We start from the raw sequence: 18,349 nt of genomic DNA, 5'->3' as shown, positions 1-18,349 counted from the left end.
GACGATGATTCCGAGGCTAATTAAGTCAGAAACTTTTTAAATCCATACGCTTTCTGAGATTTTAGAGTTATGTGGTCTCTCGTGAAATAGCTGTGCTCTGTTGTATGATGCTGCTTGAGCCTTAGAAGCAAGCTGGGGCGGGGTATCAAGGCATAAGGGGCTGAGAGTAGGTAACAAACTCTAACTTGGACGCCAAGAGTCAAAAGTGGCGAGCTGAAACATCCTGGTAAGTAACCAGGAGTACCTTCAAATATTAGAATTTCTTGTATCGATTAGCCCGTCCTGATGTAGATGACTGAAGGGGCTATCCTCGTCTTATGGTATGACGAAAACCTGGGGGTAATACTATCGCGCTGGTTGTCGCTTCAAAGCAAAGGCTTTGCTCGCTCTCAGAAAATTGTTTGGTTAGTTTACTTTGTGGCTGTAAATAAGGTCCCTGGCGGCTGTGTTGGCAGATTCGACGAATAAGACCACAGACCTGGGCCTGTAGTTCGCCTCACCTTCCCGTGACTCAGGCAGACATGCATAAACATGTCACACTTTCACAATTTCTCCTCTTTGCTTCCTTGTTTCCATCCCATATCAGTGTTCCAGCATGTACCTTTAAACTGATCGCTAAACTAAACGAACTCTTCTCCTGTCACCCCATCATCCCGCCAAATGGATTCCCTTACGTCCCTCAGGCCCACTAGGTAATTAGATTCAGTTTATATCGTTGTTATTCAATTCTGACATGTCTTCCATATAGTGACGGCTTGTGGTCCGCCGCAAAAAAAGAATTAGGAGACGAACTATTATCTCAGATCCACTTCGAGCAAGGTGATAAGCAAAAGACACTCACTGAACTGTTTGAGGCTACTCAAAAAGCAGAAGAACGCATGAGAGGCAAATCTTGGTCTTTCAAAAGAGAGAATGGCAAGGTTGTCTTTGTACGCGACCTCCTAGCAAAGGCAACTAAGTGGATCAAACACTTTGAGGCAGTTGGTGATATTATGACACAGTGCGACCCTGTCCATGCTGGTCTACCTTGGGCAGGTGTTCGATTTATATTGATTGTCAGTGGCAGGTTTTATCTATCTGGTGAAGCAGTACTCATGTCTGAGTAGGTTGCGACTGGTGATATCAATACGTACGCGAACTTGCTGGATAGAACCATCAGCATTGTGGAGATCATTTGTCGAAACGCTGTCCTTGAAAAAATACTGCCCGATCATCAGTCAGAGACTCAGGAAGAGCTGCGTCGCGATCTTGTCAAGTTATACACAAAGATTCTAACCTATCTTGCCAAAGCAAAGTCATACTATGAGCAGAATAGATTCAGTAAGTTGATACAGTCTTTCCTTGGATGATTACTGATGTGATTAGAGAGTATTGTTAAACAAGGACTCCTTGCATCATCTGACTTTGAGTCAGAGTTTGCAGCTATCAATCAAGCCCAGGCAGATGTCGATCGTTCTGCTACCATCTTCGGCTTACAATGTAATTTACCAGTGATGTGAATGTGTTACCAAGCTCACATCATATAGACCAACTGGAAGCCCGAACGGAGCTCAGTCAGATGCTACAGAACTTTGATGCTCCCATGAATCGCTGGGACAAGGCACTGCATGCCATCACGGATGAACTAGAAGGTAAAATGCTAACATATAGCATTTTCCGTTTGCTGATTAGTGTAGTAAAAGAAAGAAGGGATATCCTCAGTTGGATCTCTGACCAGCCTTTCGAACAATATCACGATCAGGCAAAGAGCGAGGTCTTGAGTGGAACAGGCACGTGGCTTCTGCATGATTCGCAATTCATACGTTGGAAAAACGAATGCGCCTCTTCTATCTTATGGCTCTACGGAATTCCAGGCTCCGGGAAGAGCAAGTTGGTGTAAGTCGCAAGCAACACAACAAACGATGATCTAATAATGTGTTACAGGTCTGTCGTTATAGAAGATGCTATGGAGGCATTCCGAACCAAGAAGGCAGCGTGTCCAGTCTATTTCTACTGCTCCCGCAACCCGGCCGAACCTGGACGTTCTGATCCTGCACGAATAGTGGCTAGTATTGCAAAACAGCTCTCCACGCCCCTGAGACCGGGACCACTTCTTGAACCCACTATCGAGATCTACAAAGAATACCAAGCTAACGACTTCTCATCTGGGCCACTCACACTAGAAAAGAGCAAGGCGTTAATCCTCGAGCTCCTTGAACGATATCAGAGTGCGACCATTGTGATCGACGCCCTAGACGAATGTAACCCGCAAACTCGAGGAGATCTGCTGGATACTCTAGAAGATCTTTTGAAAGGATCCCCCTGCCTGTTGAAGATATTCGTATCAAGCCGTACGGATCGAGATATTACATACAAGCTGAACAACTATCCGAACCTGCACCTCTCCTCCGACCGCAACACAGCGGATATCGACTTGTTCATTCGGTCCGAGACATCTCTGCTTATCAAGAAGGGCAATCTGCTACGGGACAGCGACAGACAGAACGAAATTCGGGATAAGATTGTCAACAAGCTCTCTTCAAAGGCGGGAGGCATGTAAGTTTGCTTTAGCTCGATTCTTAACGCATGCAACTAAAAAGAAGTCAGGTTTCGCTTAGCTAGTTTGCAGTTACAGGATCTCTGCCAACAGGCAACTGACGACGCGGTCTTGGAGAGACTTGGACGACTGCCAAAAACGTTGGAGGAGAGCTATTGTGAGATTCTTACGAAAATCGAAAGCATGAACGCAATTGCAGACAGACAGTATGCACGAAACGCTCTCAGCTGGCTGCTTTGTGCTCAACGGCAACTCCAGTCCGATGTATTCCTAGCTGTTGTCTCCGTGAAAAAAGATCGATCCGCTTCTCTGATATCGAAAGGCCAGCTCTTACACATATGCTCAAACTTTGTCATTTTCGACTCCACAGCCGACACTTTCAGGTTCTCACACTTGACGGTGAGAGAGTTTCTTGAAGGTCGAGAGATATTCAAAGAAACATCTGCCAATGCTCTCGCGGCAGAAGCTTGTCTTTTGAAGCTCATCGAAGCAGCGCCAGGAACTTTTATGCAGACGCCACCTTTGAAGTATGCTTGTTTATTTTGGGCTGAACATGCTCGTGTAGCTTGTCAAGAAACATACATGCAACGAAACGATACCTTGTGCGAGTTCTTAGGTTCAGACAAGGCTGGTTCATGCTTTCATCGTTGGCATGAAAGTGTTGAGGGTCTTTTGGACAGTCAAAGGTTACCGATTGAAGTTTATCGGAGACTCAACGCTGCTTTGTCCCACGTACCTCGCGTTCTGCTTGTGGTTTGTGCGTACGACTTGTGTGGTGTTCTTAGCCCTGAGCAGTGGATAGAGCTGGCGCAACAACGACCCAGGAATAGGGAAGGTGAAACACACCAGGAGATTGCACTCTGTTACGGGAGCGGTGAAATTCTAGAATGGCAGTTTCAGAACGAGCTTCGCTTCGAAGTAACAGAAAGGGTCATCGAGATTGCAGCCAGAAACATGGAAAACGGAGAAAGGGTGGTAGCACTTCTTCTTGACCATAGAGAGGGAACCAATATGCCAATCACAAAAGGGATAATCGAGGCTGCAAGTTGGAATTGGAGAAGCGGGGAAGAGATAATGACGATGCTTCTCGAGAGGCACGGAATCGACATCCCTATCACACAAGACATCGTCAGGGCTATTGTGAGGAACTTTGGTCAACCCATTTTCCAGCAACTTGTTGACAGGGCCGGGGGCGAGATCCATATCCAAGAATGGGTATTTAAGGCAGCGTTTGGAAATCAAAAACATGGCAAAGAGATTACAGCTATGCTCCTGGACATGAGCAGGGGTGAGATTCTGATCACAGAGGAAATAGTCAGTACTGCTGTTACAAGAGCCTATGATGGCAAGGACATACTAGAGCTATTGCTCGGTCATCTGAGAGTTAGCCTCTCAATCACAGAAGATGTATTAAAGACTGCAGCTAAATATTGGGGCCTCGATGGAGAATTATGGACATTTCTTCTGGACAACCGAGGGATAGAAGTTCCGATTACAGAGGATATTGTCAAACTTGCAGCTGAAAACTACGAAAAGGGCGACGAGTTGATTGCCAGACTTCTCGATAAATGGGCCACTATCATCCCAATCACACCAGCAGTCATCAGGGCAGTAGTTGAGAATCTCCAGAAAAGTACATTCCAGAAGTTTCTCAGCATGACTGAGGTTGAGATTCTTATTACAGGGGATCTCGTTCACTCAACAGTCATGAACTGGCGAAGTGGTGAGGGAGTGCTGGCATTACTTCTCGAAGAAGGAACTACTGAGATGAACAGAATGGAAGAGGTAGTTAAGGCAATCGTGACGAGATCCGACCCAGGTATTCTCCAGCAGTTTCTTGATAAGAATGGGGTCGAGGTACAAATCAAGGAAGATATCGTTGAGGCAGCAGCAGGGAATCACTATAACGGCGATCAAATGATAGCCCTGCTTCTTAAAGCAAACGGCGGACAGATCCCTATCACAGAAAAGGTGATCAGTGCAGCTCTGAATAATCCCAACAGCGGAGAAAAAACAGTAGCACTACTTGTCGAAAAGAGTGCTAATGCGATTCCAATGACAGAGGAGACCATCGAGGGAATTGCCGGGCATGTGGGTGAATCCGTATTTCGACAACTTATCGAAAAGCGGGGTAGTGAGATCCCGATTACAGGAAAGGTGATCGAAGCAGCAACAGCTACTCCCGAGAATTGCAAGGAAGTAATGGCCTCCCTTCTCGAACAAGGCACAGTCACCACTGATGCCATAGAAGGGGTCATTCAGACAATCATAAGGGAATCTGAAAAAGCTATTCTTCAGCAATTTCTTGATCAGAACAGACTGGAGATTCAGATCACAGAAGACATCGTTAAGGCAGCAGCAAAGAATAAGAGCGATGGCGATGAGATGATAGCGTTACTGCTTGAGAAGCAGATTGAGGCTGTACCTATCACTGAAGAAGTGATAATAGCCATTGTAAGGGATTTGAATGCGACTGTCTTGAGACAGATTTGGGATAGTGGCAGAGTCAAGATCAAGATCACAGAAAAGGTCATCGAGGCAGCGGCGGGGAACTTTGACCACGGCAAAGAAATGGTGGCGTTTCTTCTTGAGAACCAAGAAGAAAACCTTTCAATCACTAAGAGGGCAGTTGAAACTGCAGCAGGGAATCGGAGATGCGGTAATGGGATACTAGCGCTACTTCTCGAAAAGCGAGGGGGAGAAATTCCAATCACAGAGGAAGCGCTTATTGAGGTCGTTTATCATCAATGGGATAGCACGGAAACAATGACGCTACTTCTCGAAAAGAGCAGAACCGAAATTTTGATCACAGAGGATATCATGAAGGCAGCGGCTGCAAGTCACAATGGCGGTAGGAAATTACTGGCGCTTCTTCTGGAGAGACAAGGAAGAGAGCTAAAGATCACAGAAGGCATAGTAGAAGCTGCAGCTTGGAACTCCTCTTATGGTAGGGACGTGATGGCGTTGCTTCTTGAAAAGGGCGGGCCCGAGATTCCGATTACGGACAAGGTGATCAACGCGGTAGTTGGGAATAAGGGTACGGGCAAGGAGATACTAACGCTGCTTCTTCAATGGGGTGTATTGGGGATTCCAATTACAGAAGAGATCTGGAAGGCAGCACGAAGGAGAAAGGATAGTACAGAAATTACCGCTCTGCTTTTACAGCTTGTTGACGCTGATGAGAACACTACTGCGTTGACGACGGGAAAGATGGGCGATAAAGAAATGGACCGAGAGCAAGTTCAAATAAACACGCAGGTTGGATTAATAGGCTATTGTAGGTACTTGTTACTTTGTGCTATTTTGATTATTTTTTTATTCTATTATTATTAGTTTTATAGTTTAGTTTTATAAAAACGCGCTCAAATTTGCTGGCAAGGTGATCTCTCCCTGTCTTATCCTGCAACCCACCAGGGATATAAGATTGTTAAGCAACTAATCTGTCGATTAGTTGGTATATATTCCCATCTTCTTATGCAGAAGGAAATGAGTTCCCTTTTAGCTAGTATATCCTTGGTGGCATGGTAAAAACTGTTATAGTAGTATTGCTGCTTCGTGGGAGTCACAAAGTTCTCGTGTATCTCAGGAACATGTCTGATCAATGAAAACGACTGAGGGTTCCTAAAATGCCAATAGAAAGGCTCGGCGGCTGACACCAGCTCCCCAAACACCTGCTGAGGATGAGGCCGAAAGACCAATGATAGCCCTTCTATGCGTACCGAAGACTCAACATGGCCAACGTCTTGCTGGCAGACGGTTCAGTAGAGATCCCTGTGACTCCATCTTGTTTAATGGCTCTCCTTGTACAATTCAGAAACTTAATTGGGCATTGCAGACTCATTACGCTGCTTGTGTCATGCCGAAGATCGCAAAGGGGTTGAAACTTGCAGGCTTCTGCGCTGTAGAACGCATGGACTAGAAGTCGAGGGCTTCTATATGGGTAAGAGCATTTGATGAAGTGGCCTGGCATAGACATAGTCTGCTGACTTTTATACTTATCCGACTCTGGAACCGAGACCTGGAATCCAGCGCCAAGTAAACCCTGGCCATATTCTTAAACTCGACTGAAATGGTGTCATGTTAGGAACGAATACTTACGAAGGGATCGAATGCCTGCAGTACACAAAGGAGACCCAGCAACCTTGATGAGTGCTCTGTTATCTATTTGCAAGGTCGATGTGGTTCCTATGACAAGGTATTATGAACGACTCTGGTACCCCCATACTTGGATGAGACAAGAGCCCAGTCGTAGTCGGGCTTGAGATCCTTGTTGATGGTCGTGCCTACTGGACGATTGCATTCTGAGGTTCAATAAGATATAAATATGAATAAGTGGTCTTCAGAAACTTCCTTTCCCTAGTTCCCGTACCTTCAGATTGATATGGTTCTCATCGTCCGGGAAAACATTCAATGGGATTAAGAGTACCAAATATGACAATGGGTTTTACGATATTGAATATCTTACTAAGTAAAAGTGCCGTAAACTTCGCACTCTATGTAGATATATAATGTGTCTGAGCGAAAGTGTTTTAGTAGTGGATATAGATTATATCAACCCCTTCTTCCGTCTCCAGTCCCATGTGGTTGCTTGCCGCAAGTTATCTACACTGAGCATATCTACACCCTCTCTAATTAGAATATGCCAAATGTGATTCCTTAGCCCAATTGGCCATGCCGGTACACCCCAATACCTAGCCTTCAGACCTAACCGATGCGCCCCTCGGACTTGGGCTCGAATGAGTTGCAGCTGCTCTTGCGTCAGACGCGACCCCCATACATGCCCAACCGCTTTTTTGAAGCTTGCCGAGGCATAGTAGCTATTGGAAGGGGCGTAGCTGTACGGTGTCTCACTACCGATGGTGGAGTCCGACTGGAGTCGCTTTGATCCAGGACGGTCATGTTCTGGCGCTTGATCGATGTCACTGCTATATGCCCCGAGAGTTCCAGCCTGAGCTCGATTGGGGTTTGGCCATTTGGCGGACTTGTCGGCCAGCAGCTCCAACGGTGCATCGTAAAAAACGTCACGGTAGGTGTCGTTTTTAGTCAGATCGTCAAATTGAGCGTAGCCTGATCCAACAACAATAACGGGGCCGGGAATAATGGCCGTGCCATTGAAGTAAGTGAGCAGATTCCGCTCCCGCAGTGGCTTCAGTTGCATTTGAATCTCTCGCCATGTCGCCTCTCCCGGGGTTTTGAAGTCGATGAGCAAAACCAGTGGTTGCTCAGGGTCAGAACTGAAGACCCCAACGAGTGGTTGGTTAGTGGGCAAACGCGAGGCACAGTCTCGTCCTCGTTCACACGGGAAGAAGCCATTTTGTTGCTCAAGAATGTCAATCAGCGGATCGATATATAAACTCCGAAGAGTGCGGTTCGAGCGTAGCTGAAATTGACGATGACCCACGTACAAGTCATCATCCCGATACCATACGTCGGCTTCTACGCTTGGACAGCCAGCAGCAATGGCACTAAACAGCGGCTTGGTTCTCCAATAGTCGTTGTGCGAGTGGCAACGTACAGGATGAACATCCTGTGTTGCGTCGGAAAGCCAATACCCAACACCAATTGTTGTGGCGGTGATATCAACCCACCGATGAACGATTGAATCCATGTCATCGGGAAAATGTGTTTGTAAGACATCACTTAAAACGTGAACTAGACCTCTATATAGAGCGTTGGAACCAGGGTAAGTATGCATAGAGATAATTCTAGGTAACAGAATGGAAAAGGAGCTTACACAAGGGATAGATAGCCTACTATGAGGAACCAGATTCGCCTTCGTAGCTTCGTTCGGAAATGATTGTTTTGTACTCGTCGTGATATTAACGCCACCAGATCCGTGAATCTCGCGCGGCGACGCCATCGTACGGGCTCCGGGAACTCGAGAGGCTCTATTGCAGTAGATAGAGCTCCATCGGATGTGCAATTTCGACCATCACCAAAGCTGGTCAGCGATTCTAGGTCGCGGCCGAAAAGTTTGGTACTATTAGCCATTGGGGTTAGAATTTGGGTTCATTGCTGGCTAATGTTGTTACTGAGTTTATCTATAACGTTTAAAGGATATGAATTTCGAAAATAACTTGATATGTTTGTTGATTGATGTAAGAGAAAGGGAAGACTGGAGCAAGAGAATATCGGGTTAGTGAAATGCAGGACAGCTCAGTGTTAGTCTCAGGGCTATATTTGGATTAGTTGCTGTGCCAAGGCCGCGTAAGCGCACCCTTCCTGGGACGCGCGTTATTCAGTCATGGGTATGCGCCACTTACAGTTGATGTTTTTAATAGGCCCTTGGTAGTTGGTTGCTTTCAGAAATTGTTGACCATGCGTTGTACTTTCAATGAGGCCAAGGCAGGTGGCTAAACAGCACGCTCCTTGATGCCCAGCCGATAATGAACCACATTGTAAATGTTAGTTCTTTTTCCAGTAACTGCTGCTGGGCCGTGATCTTGTACTTAAAAGCGCCATGTTAGAGGTTTCGGCTAGTCCTTTTTAAGGCTATCATTTAAGTACCGCATCAATTTTTCTTATCAAGACACTACTGCAAGCTAAAACTTCAGTCTGGTATAGCTCTTACTATGTAGTATGTCATCTCAAAGTCTTACCAATGACAGACACTGGCTTATCACGTCACTTAGCTCTCAGGCGGCGAAGCAAGAAGACCTGTTTTAGACCAAGAGACGTTAGTTTAGGCATTTAGTAGAGGATTGCCTTTATGGAAGATTTCTTGGCTATTTGGTATTGCATCCTAGAGGGAATATACCCTTAAGACGCGGTGCTGTATTGGATTATGCCACTCTTATGTTCTATACCCAGAGAATGGGTCGTGGAAACTTAATGTAGAAGCTAAGGGAAATGAAAGCCTACCGCAGACCACAATAATCAACCAAATTTAGGAGTCCAGGCTTGAAAAATTTGCTTAGCTGATTGGACAAGTAAAGTCTGAGATATCAAGGTCTGTACGGCTACGCATGTGCAGGAGTGACAGGAACCTCTTGGTTGATTGGTGCTCAGTGTAGTCTCTAGACTAGTGCCTTAAAATGGAATGGCAGATCGTGAATACGAAAATACCGGTACATCTACTAGTATAGCGCATGCTCTAGCAGACTAAATGAGTTTGGGCACCATTAGATGGAACATTGAAGGACTGTTATAATCATCTCTTGGTATATCGAGACGTTGACCTTCTGGCTTGAAAGACCAAGCAATGAATTATTCCCTGCGGCCTTCTATCTATTCTATTTCCTTTTTGATGGTTTTTTTCCTTCTTTCTATTGTTTTGTTCCCCTAACCAGTCTGTGAACTACAATTCGCGACTTATCTCGGAAAAAACCGACATCAATCCCTCTGCGACTATATCGGTGCAAACTTGAATGACAAGCGACAAGCCATCGTAGTAGCATACTAGAAAAAACTTCCCGACTTGGCTCGCAGCCCACAAGACAACAAAGTCACTTAATACCCGCAAACCTGACATCAGCGGTATTGATACCTATTGACAAGAAGAACAAGAGTGGCTATGTTCGCGATGTTTTTGGGTTGATACTTTGTATAGACACGTATGAGGGTGATGAGGGGATTGAAAAAGCGACTTTGGAGCTGATGTGAATAGGTGGGCGGTAGAGCGTCAGTTTATGAGGCGCCTACAGGATGCTTTGGGTAAGACGATGACGGATATCTGTAAGGGATATATTTTGTAAGTTAAATATGGTCGACTTGACGCGTTTCATACATGATCGGCGTCAGCTTTTGGCCAGATTCAACTGTAAAGAACCCTTTCTCAAAACATGCTTCAGGGACCATTCCAACGACTCACGCAATTTCCCAAAATGAACCTTTCAGCTTATCATCAGTACGAACAATATACTTTTTAAAAAATCTAGTAAATACCAATACATTGTCGCTGGGTCAATGGTGAAAGTCAGGAACCTGACTACTTTTACAGCTAAATATACAAACCATTTATTCAATTTAGTATATCAGGGGACCCTTACCCTTTTCTATCGACCTTTGATGTGTATCTAATGCTCTATCTACAGCCTGAAGAAACCAGCCATCAGTATCATCTTTTGCCGCTTCAGCAGCTTCCCTCTCGACACTGCTTCATTCCAGTCTCTATAACAGAAGCTGCAATCTGGAATTAGCGTGAACTGCTGGCACTAGTTGCGATTTTCTTCTCTACTTAATGACCTTGAATGCTGGCAAGACGAGAGCGCCTATGGATTTATTAGAGCTCACAGTTATGTGTTAAGCGTGCTCGGCGGATGCGGGGATAACTGGGGCTGAATTGTCGACGACGTGCTTGGCATAGAGTCGCGCAGTTATCCTCTGAACGACTGGAATCAAAAAATACATAGGTCTTCGAGTCAGTGAGCATAGTGCTAGAGAAGGATCGTTGACGGGGTGCTGAGCTTGGTTGCCGGCCTGCTATTTCGTGAATAGCCAGAAGTAGGAACTCCTGGGTCTCGCTCGCTGATACGCATTGACTCAAAGGACAGCTGATCGGGCCGTCTGGTGACTGAAGTCTAATATTGGACTGGCTGTAAGATTGAATGAGCCCGAGAAATACATACCTAAGTATTAACTGATCTCGCATGTCCTTTGGATCCAGCTAAACTATCCTCAGGCTCATCCACTGGAAAACATAAACCACCAGGTATACGTTCTCATGCCGTCAGCCGTATAGAGGGAAGGTCTCGTCCTATGAGAGGGTTCAATTGTAGGTCTATTTGTTTCGACGGATAGGATGCTCAGCAGATCTACCCGAGCACACATCATTTCAGGGCAGTCGAGAACTTGGTAATGGTCGATTTGCAGCCATCGCAGGTGACAACTTGAACACGAACACCAAAGGACGGAAAGCTGCAACAACCGCCGCCAGTTGCCATTCTGCCCGGCTTCGGATCAAAGGATGAAGCTACGACTGCCGCCAGGAAACCGCATGCTCGTGAGCTTATGCTTGGCCACGTTCACGGACATCCTGATCATGATCAGCGTGCTAAAGGAGAGGGAGAAAAGAAGAGGTCCTAGAAGGTCACCTTGCCTAATCCTTTAGAAGAGGCTATAGCCGAACCGTCCGGCAGGACCAGCAGCGAGGGGTCGTTATAAGCTCAGGTTGTAGCCCTATAGAAGGTAGGGGAGAAGGTGGTGACTGAGGAAGCAATAGAGGGTCTATCGCCGTTGTTAAAGGCGTTGCGGAGGTCGATGGAGGTAAGATACTAGAACCCAGCCCTATTAGGGCCGGCTATAGCTTCGTCAAGGAGGAAGATAGCTAACTCTACACCTCCTGGGCTATTAACACCTAGCTGGAAGGGTAATAGTATAGAAGGTCTAAAGGAGGTCTTTAAGATAGCTTTCATGGCCACCTTGTAGATGCCAGAAGGCTTCCCTACTCAATTAAATGAACATGTTCCTTGCGCCCAGTTAGAGATAACTTTCGACAATAAGGGACGACGTAAAGGACAGCAACAATCTTGCGCTCATTCGACCTGCTGCATTAACACCAAGGTTTCATGCCGATCTCTATACCGAACCAACAAACTTCCGTTCTAGAACCAGCCTCTTGATTGTTGATTGGCACTTCGCGGGGCTGTTTGTTGGTTGCATGCAGCCACGGTTGCACCAGCCGTTGTTTGCCAACAACCAAGGAGCTCACCATTCGACGGTTTGTGCTGTTGGTTCCGGGGTTCGGATCCCGGGACAGCAGCTGCTGCATGAGGGATGTGATTGTTTGGCGAGGATGATAGCAAATATGCATAGGAATGGAGACTGTTTGTATAAAAAGCAACGTTTTGTTACATCGTCTCTGGGTATGTTCTGGGGTTTAATTGTCGTTAGTTGCAGAAGATTGCTGTGAACAGAGTCGTCATCCCCGCATTTCGTATTATTATCGTAACTCGCATTCTTGCTGTTACTCGGAAAGTCTAAACTCGTTGATCAAAAGGTCCAAATCACAGTGTCATCTCAAAATGGGGAACGGTGCGTTTTTCTACTCAAGTAGAGTTGTTCAATCTCTAACAACCGGATCACAGGCAATGAGAAGTCTCAGAACTACCCTCCAGCTGGAGACCTCCTGAAGCTATTCGATCAACAGCCCGTTCCTGTACTTTCATCATACATCGTCAAAAGGATATCCTTTGAAGAGGTCGATGCATCAGATCAAGCTGCGGTCGTTGTCAAAGCATTTCATGATGCATTGAGAGCAAACGATACCGACGCTCTCCAGGAGTGCTTCTTCGCTGATCAAGCCTACTGGAAAGATGCATTGGCGTTCACGTATCATTTACGTACCTTCTACACTCCTTCAGTAATAGTCGCCAATCTTCTGGAAACCAACAAGGCGAGAGGGATCTCTATGAGATGGAATATGGAGAGCGCTGTCTTTGTCCCTGCGACGCCTGTACTGGTAGGTTCCGCCGCTTCAATTGGCAACTAGTCGTACAAATGGAAGAAACTGACGCTAGAGTTTCCGACTTTAGCAATTCCTCGACGTTGCCTTGTCGTTCAGAACTGTATCACCGGACGCTTTGTGCAGTGCGAGAATTGTTCTTCTCCCAGCCCAAAATAGCACCGGTGAACTGGAGTGGCGGATTTGGATTCTGAGCACCAAGCTTGAGAACCTTGATGTGCAACCAGAAGATGAATCTCTTCTTCATTCGCCCAGGCGTAGTTTGGATGGCATACACGATATCGATACCGATGTCTTTATTATTGGTGGCGGCAACGCGTGAGTTGTAATGCTGTGACTTTCCTTTCCCTGGCTCTCTAACCATCTTGTAGCGCTGCAGCTCTCGCCGCTCGACTCAAAACCTTTGACGTTGAGAGCATCATGGCTGAACGGAATGCCCATGTTGGTGATAATTGGGCTTTGCGTTATGACTCCATGAAGTTTCATGTTCCAACATCGTTTTGCGACATGCCTTATATGAGTAAGCTAATTAAAGGCGTTCTGAGATACGGAATCAAGCTAACACGAATTTCTTGGAGGCTACCCTGAAGAACTCCGGGGTACTTATCGTCTGAGCAAGGATGAACTGGCTAATCACTTGATCCAATACGTAGCGACATTCAACCTCAATGTCATTACGTCGGCGCAGGTCCAGTCAACTATGTACAATAAATCGAACGAGAAATGGACAGTCAGACTACAAACTCCTGCTGGAGCGATTACTGTCACTGCCAAACATCTGGTACAGGCAACGGGCGTCTCCTCGCAGAAGCCCTACGTTCCCTTTATTCCAGATCGACAGGTTTACAAAGGCATCAGCATCCATTCGTCAGACTACAAAAACTGTCAGAGATTGGCCAATCAAGGCGTCAAGGTAAGTACCTGAGTCTCGGCACTGTCATGAACTCTAACGCGCAAAAGTCGGTTCTCATCATAGGCTCAGCCAATACAGGCTTCGACATTCTTGCAGACTGCCACGCAGCTGGCCTAAAGACAACAATGGTGGTTAGATCCCCAACATACATCTGCCCATTCGAGTATATTTGCAACGACGTCAGTCTAGGCGCGTACAACTTTGACGTCGCGCGTGGAGACAGAATGTTTTTTATGCTTCCAGCCGCAGTGGAAGGACAACTAGCGCGTAATCTGTTCAGAGTCCTTGCATCCAACGAGCCAGATCGCTACAAAGCTCTCAAAGCAGCTGGCTTTCCAGTCCTCGATAGTTCTGAGCCTAACCAAGCTCTCTTCTCTAATCTGATTGAGAAAGCGGGCGGGCATTATGTTGATGTCGGAGCTACCGAGCTTATAGCACAAGGAAAGGTTGGCGTTAAAGCAGGAGTTGTGCCTGTTGCGTTCACGGAAACTGGTCTTCGGTTCTCAGATGGGAGTACAGCTGATGCGGATGCTGTGATCTGGTGTACTGGTTTCGCGGATCGCGATGTTCGCGACGTTGCGGGTGAGATCTTGGGAGGAGGACATACTGTCGATGCTTTCAGTAGCAGTGAGCAAATCCTGGGACCTCATGAGATCGCTGATCGTCTTGATATAACGTGGGGAATTGACTCTGAAGGGGAGATTAGGGGAATGTGGAAGAGACATTTGAGACTGGACAATTATTGGGTTATGGGGGGTTATACCCAGCAGCATCGATGGCATTCGCGGACTTTGGCTTTGCAGATCAAGGCTGCTCTGGAAGGCATTCTACCTCCGGCTTATCGAGAGACTCTTGGTAGAGATTAGTTGTTTGCTTTGGGAATAGCATGACATGGAAGTTAATCCCCCTGAGGATTGATCAAGCTCCGACTTCCGAGGTGGCGATTAATGATCAGCGCCGACTATGTGCCTAAGACTCCTCGTCGCCCGCGTGACTAATGTATAAGTTTTAGTGTGTCTGACATTCAGGCAGTTCTATAGTCCACGAATAAGGATGGAAAGTCCCCTGGATCACTTTGCTGACTTTGGGGTTCTGTCACCCTCCTCTACCGACATCCCGCAAATACGATGAACACATTACATCGCTACATTGGATTCGACTTTGAGTAGGTATATTGGCTAGCTCAAAAATGAAATGATATTAAACATAGAAAGAGACCTAACAACTCTTATCCTGAACTTCAATTGCTTGTTCCATATTCTTAGGACTCTTCACCTCTATGTCGAAATCTACGACTCAAGTGCAATCCGTCCAATATCCGCAACTTCGCAATACGCCCGACCTCCATTCCTCCTCCATCCACGTGTCGATCTGCACCGAGAACAGCGAGGCACACTCAAGTTTTATCCCCGATTCCCCGTAGATCCATGTCTCAGGCAAGGTTCCACGGGGCATGTGCACATAACCCTCGGGTTCCGAGCTTCTAAATCAATCGATTGAAAAACATGTACGGGAGATAAGACGGTAAGTTCCGTAAGGATGCGGATGGCTAGCCAGATTTGAACCAACTCCAGTCAGTGTGGGCAGGGGTCGGCGTATCACGTGTTTCAAACTTGGGATAATTTGCCCATTTTCATTCTTGAATGGGTCCACGTCGCGCCGACAAGCAGTGCAGGCCTCCACTTTCTCTGAGGGCTGCAGATTGATTAGATGAGAGGTCGTATAGGAGAGGCACAGCGTTCAATAGGAGGTATCATGAGATTGCTGCTAGGGCTTAGCCACGGTCTCGTAAAGCTCATCTTATTATATTCCTCCTGGAGAAGAGTCAGTTAGCTTAATCCCTCGTCCAGTCGCCCAATATACCCTCTATTTAACTAGATTCGTTTGTAACGTGATAGTACTAAGTTTTTCCAAGTTGTTTATGTTGCAAAAGGAGTTGAAAAGGAGTTTAACAACCACAATCATTTTCAGCATCATTATACTTTAAATCATATATAAGATAAACAGAAGACAAAAGTCAAGGGACTTCGTAATTCATTAGCTGCCGTGTTTTCTTTAATTAAAGAGTAGATAATCCTGCTTATTCCTTCACCAGTGGTCAGCTTCAGGGTAGGTGAGCTATGCTCAACTGGGATGTGAGAGAAGCTCCTGATTGCATGCTTCGTAAATTAACACAGACAGCACCACTTTTCTTAATCCCGTCGGCAATGAAAAAGCTTGGAATTTGATGCTGTTCTGTGGAGACAAAACAGTGACATGCCACCGTAAACTGAAGGGCCGAAAAACGGGCTTTCACCACAAAACCCACAGTGGAATATGGAGTCATTACCAAACAACTGGCTATACGACCAGGATATCGGAAGTCGGGATGAATGAGTAACCCGAGTGCTTCAGGTTTCCTTTTCTGAGCCTCTGGAGTAGGTTTACCGTGTCTCTTCTTTTGGCAGGCCCCTTAATTTATGACATGCCGCAAAGTGCACAGACTGGTAGCCAAATACGATGTCTCCGTTTCAGCTACAGTGTGCTTAAAAGTTAGTATGCTTCAGCGATAGGCAAACCTGCGGAACCACAATTGTTTGTCACTGCCAATGAAGCTTGTTTTTAAGCATTAAAAAGGGAGAATTTAAACTTGCAGGGGGAGTGTAAAATTGTTGCATTCGTATTTTGACCAGTCTCGGGCTAACCGCGTCCGAAATAATCCACCTCATTTCCGGAGATGAACTGGGGTTAGCTTTGCTCCTTCAGCCCTGTTCATCGGACGATGTCACTCTTTGGGGTTACTGCGATTAGCTTTCGCATCGTGATTCTTAGTGTCTCCTCGATTTAGTACGCCGATGGTGGTTCTCACTGGAGGTCTTTGCGGTATGCAAAACAACTAATGTCCGCGCGCCGAATACGCGTCGATTTTTTTCTTTCTTTTTTTCGATAAGAACCAGGAATCTGATCCCTGCTAGTATTTTTTTCCCTGCGGCTCCATCCGAGAAACAGGTTGGTGGATTACATGGTGACACGTTCTGGATTAGGTCGATGGGTGACATGCTCTGATTCTGTAGATAATATTCCTCCAATCAGAGCACTTCCTCTCTCAACAACATCCTTCAATCGGATCTGAAACATGAAGCTTACAAGGGTCATCATGAGAGGAATGCTCATGACATTTTGCTATAAAGACTTCAGGTCCTCCCTTCCAGTTTATGGTTTTAGTTCTGCAGTTCAATAGTCTCTCTTTACAATCTAACTTTCTACACTCTTTGACCCTGGTGGTTATCCTCTCTTTAAAACTCTCACAAGAAATCTTACCTCTTTTTTCACCAAAACAACAACCAATCCATCAAAATGAAGTTCTCCATCGTCTTCGCCGGCCTCTTCGCCTCCGCCACCATGGCCTCTCCCCAGGGCAACATCACCCCCAACACCATGGGCGCCCTCGAGAGACGCGCCTCTTTCCCCATCCCCGCCTCCAAGGGCTCCGTCACCTACAAGAAGGTCCAGACCATCTCCGGCGTCTTCGACGGTGGCATGAAGACCTACGGCCGCGGCGTCAAGTGCACTGGCCAGGCTGAGGGCGGTGACGCCGACGCTGTCTTCATCCTCAAGAACGGCGCTACCCTCAAGAACGCCATCATTGGCGCTGATCAGATCGAGGGTGTTCACTGTGAGGGCTCTTGCACCATTGAGAACGTCTGGTGGAAGAAGGTCTGCGAGGATGCTCTCTCCCTCAAGGGTGACGGTAACGCTCTCATCAAGGGCGGTGGTGCTACTGGTGCCGCTGACAAGGTTATCCAGCACAACGGTCTTGGAACGGTCACCATTGATGGTTTCACCGTTGTTGACTTCGGTAAGCTCTACCGATCTTGCGGTAACTGCAAGAAGATGGGTACCCGCAACGTTGTCGTCAAGAACGTCAAGGCCTTCAACGGAAAGGTCCTCACTGGTATCAACTCCAACAAGGGTGACGTTTCTACCATCACTGGAACTTGCGCTTCTTCCGTCAAGGAGATCTGCGTTGAGTTCGAGGGCACTGTTCCCGGCAAGGAGCCCAAGAAGCTTGGCTCTGGTCCCAGCAAGGCTTGCAAGTACTCTTCCGTCAAGTCTTGCTAAGCGCTTTACGATTGAGTCCTCGATGTTTACATTGAGACAGTAATACTGCGGAGGATCGATGGATATTGTATAAGGGGTTAATAGGGTGCTTGAAGCACCTCTTGTCGAGGGTAGGAAAGCTACCAGTTCTGTATTTCAACGTACATATCTCTTACTATATATAAACTTCGTTGAACGAGCAAACTTGTGTTATTTCTGACTGTGATGATGTTTCTGTGGATATCAGATGCCTCTCCCAATAGCGCGTATTCCCATGAAGGCCTTCAAGACATACGCACGCCCTCTGAGCTGAGACTCTTTAGAGTGTAGCTGTGGCCTCTGACCTGATTGGACCTGATCAGGGCCGATGAAAGGATTTACCTGACTGCTGTTATTGCTGTAGCCAGCCTGGCACATC

At 46.5% G+C, this 18,349-nt stretch overlaps 4 protein-coding genes across 4 annotated transcripts; 3 read left to right on the top strand and 1 right to left on the bottom strand.

The window, feature by feature from the left end:
• The first annotated feature begins 743 nt into the window (after positions 1–743).
• On the top strand, positions 744–5,912 carry BKA55DRAFT_618708 (uncharacterized protein). The gene is made up of 6 exons (XM_046196738.1): positions 744–1,055; positions 1,107–1,320; positions 1,366–1,479; positions 1,527–1,875; positions 1,924–2,535; positions 2,587–5,912. The coding sequence occupies exons 1-6, from the start codon at positions 879–881 to the stop codon at positions 5,867–5,869; spliced, it is 4,749 nt and encodes a 1,582-aa protein (XP_046047722.1). The 5' UTR covers positions 744–878; the 3' UTR covers positions 5,870–5,912.
• A 1,062-nt stretch (positions 5,913–6,974) lies between these two features.
• Positions 6,975–8,667, bottom strand: BKA55DRAFT_573999 (uncharacterized protein). The gene is made up of 2 exons (XM_046193263.1): positions 8,271–8,667; positions 6,975–8,196 (listed from the first exon to the last, which is right to left on the bottom strand). Exons 1-2 carry the CDS (start codon positions 8,525–8,527, stop codon positions 7,083–7,085), a joined length of 1,371 nt encoding a protein of 456 aa, XP_046047721.1. The 5' UTR covers positions 8,528–8,667; the 3' UTR covers positions 6,975–7,082.
• Positions 8,668–12,498: 3,831 nt separating this feature from the next.
• On the top strand, positions 12,499–14,717 carry BKA55DRAFT_692296 (uncharacterized protein; the record flags this gene model as incomplete). Its single annotated transcript, XM_046199766.1, has 6 exons — positions 12,499–12,508; positions 12,562–12,935; positions 13,009–13,256; positions 13,310–13,458; positions 13,517–13,851; positions 13,899–14,717. The coding sequence occupies 6 exons, from the start codon at positions 12,499–12,501 to the stop codon at positions 14,715–14,717; spliced, it is 1,935 nt and encodes a 644-aa protein (XP_046047720.1).
• Positions 14,718–17,070: 2,353 nt separating this feature from the next.
• BKA55DRAFT_573997 (pectate lyase-domain-containing protein) lies at positions 17,071–18,062 on the top strand. The gene has a single exon (XM_046193262.1). It carries the CDS (start codon positions 17,188–17,190, stop codon positions 17,950–17,952), a length of 765 nt encoding a protein of 254 aa, XP_046047719.1. The 5' UTR covers positions 17,071–17,187; the 3' UTR covers positions 17,953–18,062.
• The last annotated feature ends 287 nt before the right edge of the window (positions 18,063–18,349 follow it).

Source organism: Fusarium redolens (genome assembly GCF_020744475.1).
Source record: "Fusarium redolens strain MPI-CAGE-AT-0023 chromosome Unknown BKA55scaffold_11, whole genome shotgun sequence".
In the NCBI taxonomy this organism is placed as follows: domain Eukaryota; kingdom Fungi; phylum Ascomycota; class Sordariomycetes; order Hypocreales; family Nectriaceae; genus Fusarium; species Fusarium redolens.
Note: the sequence above shows the minus strand (reverse complement) of the source record. Positions and strands in the feature narration are given on the sequence as shown.